Source organism: Charadrius vociferus, unplaced genomic scaffold (genome assembly GCF_000708025.1).
Source record: "Charadrius vociferus isolate BGI_N301 unplaced genomic scaffold, ASM70802v2 scaffold234, whole genome shotgun sequence".
In the NCBI taxonomy this organism is placed as follows: Eukaryota; Metazoa; Chordata; class Aves; order Charadriiformes; family Charadriidae; genus Charadrius; species Charadrius vociferus.
In genome coordinates, this window is record NW_009648148.1 from 307,233 (window position 1) to 316,034 (window position 8,802).

General features: G+C 42.7%; 1 protein-coding gene across 1 annotated transcript in view; it reads right to left on the reverse strand.

The window, feature by feature from the left end:
• Nucleotides 1–8,802, reverse strand: part of CDH20 (cadherin 20, type 2) — a 56,155-nt gene that overhangs the window by 25,865 nt on the left and 21,488 nt on the right. Inside the window, exons 3-4 of the mRNA XM_009883945.1 lie at nt 5,180–5,474; nt 3,357–3,476 (exon numbers count right to left, since the gene is read on the reverse strand). Of these exons, the coding sequence (XP_009882247.1) occupies nt 3,357–3,476; nt 5,180–5,474 (415 nt within the window). The remainder of the gene's footprint in view (nt 1–3,356; nt 3,477–5,179; nt 5,475–8,802) is intronic.

Below are 8,802 nucleotides of genomic sequence, written 5' to 3' on the forward strand. Positions count from 1 at the left end.
GGTTGCCCCCCCCCCGCTGGTCTAGGTTTCAGAGCTGTCAAATCGCCAGTCCTCCCAGTTGCCACCCATTCCTTTACGCCTTCAGCACCTCCTTGCCCGCAGGGTGCCGGCAGGTTGCCCGGTGTGACTGCTCAACAGGCTGCTCGGCCCCCCGAGGGTCCCTGAGCAGGAGAGAAGCAGTAGCCGGTGATGCAGCCCTGGGGATGTACTGCCACAGGGGTCGCTTTCTAGGGCAGAAACGGCCCCTGCTAAACGTGGGCTGTGACACATTTCGGGTGCCTTCCTGTGTGGGGTCAAATGTGGGTCAGCCCCAGGCATGGCTCAACATGCAGTCCTTGCACATCAGGACGCTTAATTTGAGTGATCTGCATTTAGTCCTTTATTTTTAGCAGAAAGACAATGTATGGGTTTAATAAAAAAGTAGTAAAAAGATACTGCATTGGCAATTATCACTGTATGTGGAAGGGAAGAAATAGTGACCAGTACTGAGCAATTCACAGTGCGCTATTTTAATCTTGCTACATGGAGCCATTAAGAGTGTCATCCTGCAAAGTTGAGTGACTCCCGTGAAGTGCTGTAGCTCCTCAGCTCCCACGGATATAAATAAGATATGAAAATGCTTAGCATTTTGGGAAGTATTTTCTCCATATACGAATACTTTGTAGAGAATTTTCACTCTTGGCTTGTCTTTAATAGATAACAGGCTAGATCTAAAAAAAGACATCAGTGGCTAAAAGCCATGCTCTGCCAAGCCTATGTTGGTGCCTCTGGTCCCTAGAGGAGGGCCAGTCCAGGACACCAGGAATCAGAGATGGGTTTGGGGTTCATACTCCTCCATACTGGTAGCCAGAGGAGCAGCCATGCTGAGCAGAGAGCCTCCAGTGCTGCTGCACACAACCGGTCAGCAAGGAAAAGCCGAGGATGGTGATGAACCTTAAAATGTTCCTTAGGTCTATGGGAAAGGCTCAGAACCTCAGATCTTCCAAAAGAAAGGTGCTGGTACCATTTCTTTCAGCAAACTTACTGAGATTCACTCTCTTAAATAAAGTGAAGAGCAGAGGTGATGTCCTTTCTTTTCTATAGCAGCCAGATGGTTTCTTGGGAAGTGGGAGACTCAGGGGCATTTGCCTACTTTGCCTGAAGGCATTTAAATTCATGTTGTTTACCTTCTAGGGAAATACGATCATGGACAGGCTGTAAAAGTATTCTGGAAAAAGTGAGGAGGAGCATCTCAGCTTTCCCTTGAAGTTCTGCCTTCACATATATGTTTCAATCCCTGTAAGGCCAGTGACAGAACAGGAACAGGAGCATGCTTCTGGAACCAAGAGGTTGTGTGGGGAGGTGAAGGATAAGGACCCCAAATGAGTGTATTGAAATGGGCTGCCCACTATTGGGTGCTTTGATCACTACTTGTGAGGTTTGAGGTAAAATGGAACCAATTTTGTTCAGTAACTTTGCTTCTTAGCTGGGCCTCTCTAACTACTGAAATTAACAGCATATTGTGCAGACAATGTTCACTCCCTCAGAGTGATAAGACCAATTCTTTATAGCTGATGCCCAGCCATGGTATGCAGAGAGGCTCTTGCTTATACTTATTGCTATAACACCCAAGGCCAACCAACTTTGTTATTTGCTCCGTTGGAGGGTCGGAAGCGGAAAAGCGCAGTGGGGTCCCACCTGCGGGGAGGAGCGGACAGGACAGGTGACCCAAAACTGACCAACAGGGTATTCCATCCCATCTGCCCCATGCTCAGTATAAAGACTGAGGATCAAAGGGTCAGGGCTCTTCCTTCAATGGCCGACGTCTGAGGAGGACTCTGTTCGTCTGCCTTTGATCCCGATCCTGAATGCAGATCCGGAATCCAGTTCCCATTCGTCACTGAGTCAGCCTGGGACTGCCCCAGTGCCAGCTGGTGTCGTGATTGTCATCTCGGGAGCTTGATATGGTTTTGTATATATTTCATTATTTCTTTTTTCAATTTATTATTAAAATTTCATTAAAGTAGTTTAGTTCCTTCTAAAGTCGTAAGTCTCTTTTTCCTCCTCTGCCCCTCTCTTTGAAGAGGGCTAGAGGGGAGCATCTGTCAGGGCCATCTGGGGTCCCTCAGGTCCCCAGTAGCCAATTTGGCCTAAACCACGACAACTACCCATCAATATAAAGGAGCTGGTGATTGTTTATGCTCTAGCTCTGTTTTAGAAGAACATGAGAGCTGCAATTGCATTTTGTGGGTTACCAATTCCTGCAGGTGGGTTTGTAGTGCAGAAGCTGGTTAGAGTCCTGGGCCTGTGATGGGGAAACGCTTTCTGGCTCACAATTGGCTTAGCCTAAACAGGTGCCCTGTTCTCTGCTTGTGAAGGCTGAGACTGCTCTGGACATGTCCAGAGATGCAGGTCTAAGTGACTGAGAAATTGATCAGTGGAGAAAAAGACCTTTTTCTCGGTTAAAGTACATGATTTTGAACTTAAAGGCCTAGCTTCTGTCTAAGTCACACTTCAGCGGTTAAATCTGTACTGGATCTGACCTTGAATATTGCTGCTTTGCTTTCTTAGAAATCATTCAGTAGTAGGCAAATCTGTGATTATGACCTTATTCGGCTGTTGTCGATAACCTGATTACAAAATGAACATTACTGTTTTACTGATGTTGTAAAGAGCTGAGGAAATAACATGCCACATACAAGTTTGTCTTTGGCTGGAGCACCTACTCCATAAAGTGCTAACTTTCAGAAGTAGATTATGCAGTGTCTTTTCTGTTTTGTCGCCTAGGGCTGAGCAATGACTATTGTCTCATGAGTTTCTGACCTTAGCACTACACATGCCCTTTAGAAACTGTCAAAACCTGTCAGATTCCTCTTTTTGGATATAAACCTTGGATATACACAGAAAAAGAGCGAGAGAGAAAGCAAGCAAAACAGAAAGGGTGTCCTATAGATAAATTTAAGGTTATTAACAAGAACACCCTTAGGTAAAACTACTCCAGATAACTGCGTCCTTTAGCCGGTGCTTTCCAATCCTGGTTGATTCATAGGTTGCTTGTTTTCCACTAAGCCCTGGTGCCAACCAAGATGTTGCAATGATAGAAGCCAGCAAGAACATTCAGAGCAGCAAACCCACCCAGCTCCCGAGCTGCAGAATATGGCCATTCAGGTGAGTGTGTCACTGCAGAAAGCATGTCCTTCTTCTGGAGCTCATTACCACAGCCTTGCTTTAACCCTCGCACAGTGCTGCTCTATCTTGGCTCCAAGCTATAGAAATATGTTTCTCTGACCACTGACATGATGCACTGCCTTTTCTTTCTGCTTGAAACTTTTTCTTTCAGTTTTCACACTGCTGCTTTCCCTGATGAAGTAACATACCTGTCCGAGAGTCCACAGAGAAATATGGTTGCCCTTGGAGAATGCTGTACACTACTCTTGCACTGTTCCCATAGGTTGGGTCATCAGCATCCGTCGCTGTCACCTGGATAACAGAGGTGCCTGACAAAAAAACCCATCAGGTAAGACCTTGTGGGATAAAGAGCTGGCATGAAAAGCACACAGTAAAAATAAATGGAAATGTCTAACAAGAGCTTTCCTGTACTGAACTTCTTCATTTGATGCTCGTAGTGCTTGTACTTATTGCTCATACTTGTATATCATTAACATTAAAAGAATTAATAGGCATAAATTCATCATGTGTCTATACGAAGATATAAAAGAGCAAGTACTCTATGGAGCACAGTTACAGAATTGCTGATCCAACAGTACTCCGCTACGGTTTGCAGAGAGCTGGTAGTTATATACTGCTTGCTTCTTTTCCCCTTTTCTTGATTTTAAATGCTATTTAAAGGCAGCTCAAATAAGATCTACAGCTATGCTGACACAAATCACAAATTGCTGCAGCGGGACCATGGATGCTGTATGTTGACTAAGGGATGGAAATTGTGCACAAACAGTGAGCACGAAGGGTTGTACCTCTGAGATAATCTCTCTGTGGGACTGCAGTTTACATGCACGGCCTAGAGATTATACCCTGCTGAAGTGCCTTTTGGAACCTGCACAGCCACGCATATATATGTCTTTTCTTCAATTGGTTTTCAAGGTCTGCTTCCTCTGAAGCTAATAATGGCTTGTAGGTGATGTAATTTATCAAGAACAAGGAGAAGGTAAGGCATAACTGCTTGAAATATATGAGTTTTGACCCCTTAAAATGTCAGACAATGCCTTTATGAATGTATCTAGCCTTCTACATAATTTTTTGTGTTAGAAGCAAATCTACTGTTACCAGATACGCACTGGAAAATAAATCCAAATTCAAGCTAGCCACTACCATTAAGAAACATTATTTCTGAATGGAACTTTTGTATTTGATGCTTGTCTCTAACTTTATGTGAACATAATATTGAAGAATGAGAAGTTGAAGCATATCTGTAACTTCAGGACGTGTGATTTATATGGTATTATCTCTGTAATGACATCACAGACCCCAAAAGCAACAAGCATCTCCAAAAGAAAGATAAAAGTCCAGGAAAACAGTATTTTATATGACTATTGGATCTGTTTTATGGAAACGGGTTCTCCTGACTTGTGTAGGTAGGAAGGCTGCTGTTTGTCTTTTGGCTGCTTTGCAACTACAGAACTGTCTTTGACATGATCCCAGTCTCTAAAAGTGGAGAGCAAACAGTACCAGAACTTTGGGATCCACTCAACTGTGTTTACTGCACACTTAAACAGATTTAGAAGGAGCAAAGCTGCTAATAATTGTTGTCATCTCTCCATGATTTCAAGGGCTCCTGGACAGTATTTCAGCTCTTAGTACAACCTAGAATAGGTTCCTAAAATTGTATTATTTTCTGGATAGTAATGGATATCTAATGGTCATTACCGTTGCTACCATCTGATGGCAGGGGGACAAGGGGCACCAAGCTACTGTAAATTGCCTGAGGACGGCATATTTGAATTATGCCTTTTTCAGCTTTCCTGCTTCCCTTGGCACGTTTTCTTTCAGCGGGACTCAGCTGACCGTGGTGTAAAGCCTGCTATCCCTCTTCTGCAGCAGTTGGGCACCCCGGGGGAAGCTCTTCTGCCCTGCAGCTCCTGCGCAAGGGGCAAAAGCTGAGTTCAAGGAGTCAGGGAATTTGTGTTTTAGTGGCCATCTTCAATTTGCTTAGGGGGAAGAGACTCCACAAAATCTGCCTTACCCACAGGTGACATTTCAGGAACAGAGGCTACATAAGGTCCGTCCAGGAACTTGGGTTCATTGTCATTGATGTCTTGGATTTTGATGATAAACTCTGACTCCGGTTCCATTGGCCGGCCCGTTCGCCTGTCCAGAGCCTGCGCCCTCAGGGTGTACTGCGACCTTTCTTCCCGGTCCAGTCGCTGAATGGCATGGATGTCCCCTGTGGTATCATCAATTGTAAACACAATGCCAGCTCCCTCTCCTGAGAGGATGTATTTGATTGAACCATCTCCCCTGTCCATGTCAGAGTGGAGCTGCAGAAAGGAACAGGATTCAATTAGACCACGAGCTGGGCGAGCAGCTGCTGAGACACTAAGCACATGAGCATCCTGACCACTTTGGTCTCGTTGTTGGGACTCACAAGATGGTTTTAATGAACTTGTTTTGCTGAAAGAGGCAAATACTCAGTAAAGTCTGTATCACAGAGTTGCAATTAAAAACCCTCTCCTGTCTTCCCATTTCTGCACCCACAGCTGTGCCAGAAGAAAAGGCAGAGACACTCAAATAGGAACAGGCTTTGTGCCTTTTTGAAATCTCACTCAATGTGAGAATTATATTTTACCTTGTTGCAATGGCCTTTAAGAAAGACTCACTGCCAGGCTTGGGATAAGGTGAGGTCAGCAAAGCCGCAGACTGTGCTTGCTCACCTGGCTTAAGAGGACTCAGATATTCCAGGGGTAGCATAATGTTGGGACAGATGAGATAAATCTGTTTGGGAACAAGGGAAAAGCAGCATGGGATAGCTACTCAGTAACTGTCATGATTGAGAAATATTTTAATTTGTTTTTTTCCATGAAAATTTTAGCAATAAAAATTAGGCTGTAACCTTACATGTTCAGGAAATAATTATTGTCAAACAGTAGGTAAGGTAAGCAGTGAGGAACATTTGATTGTGTCCATGTCAGGCTGGGATGAGAGGCATCCCAGATTTTCTAGGGAATTAGCGAACAGATTTATTGCATGACTACTAATTAGTTCTGAGCAGCCATAGATAGCTGTGAATGCAACAGAACAGAAGAAAAGTAAATGCAGTGCTAATTATAATCTAAAACAGAGAAACAAATCATCCTGGAGACTACCATTCTGTTAAACACCTGGTTCCCATGAAATGCTGGAATGACTATCAAAAGATAAACAAATCATTTAATTTCACTCACACTATGAAGATTCTTAAAACTATACTCATACTTTCATGCTTTTGAGAAACAGAGCATAAAGACCAATGCCCAGATATGGTGGTATTGGTTCAACCCAAAGGACAGGAAGGCAATAGAATTGAGGTGTAATAATCAAAATGGAGTTTTCAAGAATGGCTCAGGTGTGAATACCATTTTCCAGTGTGATAACATTTTGACAGATGAATAAAAAATAATAAAAAAAAGGGGTCAAAGTCGGCTGGATTCAGTTAAGCACATTTTAAAATGCATATATGAGCTAAATATCTGAAGAAATATGGTCAGAATTGTTTGTGCTTAATGCTTTGGGGAGCTCAAAGGACATATGGGAACAATTGTGGAGGATGGGGCCAAACATAGGTAAATATTTGTACTGGAGAGAAAAGTCTTGGAATAATAAACTGGACTGGATGAACATAGGATTGGTAGGATTTGAAGAAAGAATACAAATCGAAGTGGACAATATGTGTGGAAAAGCAGAAGTCAAACCTGATGCATTTGAAAGAAGAAATCTCATTGCTGAGCTATTTAAAAACACACAGAAAACTGTACAAAAATTTATCACACAGGAAATACTCTTATAGGCATGTAGATAAATCATCTTATCTGACCTAAACATTTCTAATTCCAGTAGACTAGTTCCTCAGCTGTTTTAGGGCACATGGTCCCATCGACTTGGGAGCTGAAAGACCATTTTTCCCAGTGAAGGGTCTGGTTGGAAGATGCTCATTCTCTGGAGCTTGTTTTCCTTACTAGCCTCTCAGACATGACCTACACAAAACTTGGGCCTACTCCTGATTTTAGAGTAAGACTGATTTCAGATGAGGTAGGATCTGTACTGTTTTCCATGGCAAGTCGCAACCTGCAGGCAGGTCTATATGTAGGTGGCCCATTGAGCCTTAATGACTGGTGGGACAATGAATGTTAAGGCCACTGCAAAGTGACTGCAAGAGCTAAAGGTGCAGATTGTGACAACTTTCTTGTCAGGTCATTGATATTTTATTTTATTGCTTTGCCACTGGTCTCTGCAGTGGCTACTGCATCTGAGAGACATCGGTCCTTCCAAGGAATGCTGGCAGCTCTCAGGTGATGTATCAGCTAAACGGAGGAAGAACAAGCCCACAAAAATTTGGCAGTGGCAAACGGTTAAATTTAGATGACTGCCGTATGTATTAATTCACATGCAGGTGCCAGGACTGCAAACTGGCGTATCTTCAGGAAACACCATCTTGTGATTAATTTATAAAAAGAGAGTGGTTGTCATTATTTACCCTGAACAGCCATAACTCAGAGATTATCACTGTAGGAGCTAGTAAACAGGATCCTTCCAGAAGGAGGACACTATTACAGCTTTTTGAATTGGTTCAGAACCACTAAGCTACATCTTGGGCATTTGTTTTAGTGCATCAGTGAGAGAGAATGCAGCTGCTGAGACGGATACAAATGTTAGACCTGACTGGGGACTTAGAGCTGGTCCTGATGGAAGAAAATGTGTTTTGTAATATCAACAAGTCCTCAGTAAATAGGAAAAAGGAAAGAAAAAGAAAGAAGTCAAAGTCAAATTCAAAGTCAAAAGAAAGGCAAAGGAAAAAAATATTATAAAAGACGGTGGCTAAGGCAAAGAGAATTGAAAATGAAAAAGAAAAGGCAAAAGAAAAAAGAAAAAAACAGAAAAAGAAATAGAAAAAAAAAGCGAAAAAAAAAGAAAGAAGAAAGCATCTTTTAAACCAGCAGAAGGTGTTCTGGAAAGTTCAAGAGACTTAGAAGAAGATACTGAATCAAACTCATAGGTTAAATTACACCTTTGACCAAAGCCCTATTTAGAATGAATGCAGTTGTGTAGGGAGCAAACCAGGAATGAACATGGCCCACTAGTAAGAATTTGGGAGTACAAGAGGATCTCTGTCTAATTCTGATTTGTTAAAAGCAATGAGTCTCAAGCAGGGCTAGGCAGTAAGAAATAGTAGCAGCACTTTTGCTGCTTCTCGTATAGCCTGGTCTTTCTAGACAAAGCAAAAAAGAGCACAAAAGACTTGATACTTCCTGACTGCAATAAATCTGAAAGAACTTGGTGTCTGAAGGGACTGAAGCTCACACTGTTGCAATGACAAACCCAGTATCAGGGTGCTGCAGTTTGGGGAGTATGCAGAAGTCAGTTTTCAGTTGGCTCTGTTTTATGGGTGGTGCAACAAATTGTTCTACCACATAGCTGACACAGAAGAAATTCATTTCTACTTTCTCCTCCATATTAAAGAATGGATTATGGGAGCAATGAAGCTGATAACTCCTGAGAAAGTTAGCTGTGTCAACCTGGGTTGCTTCTTTTGATGAGTATAGTACAAAAGATTAAGGAGGCTATATCTGCATCTGAACGACACCTTTCCAGGCAAAGGGCATGCGGAAGAGC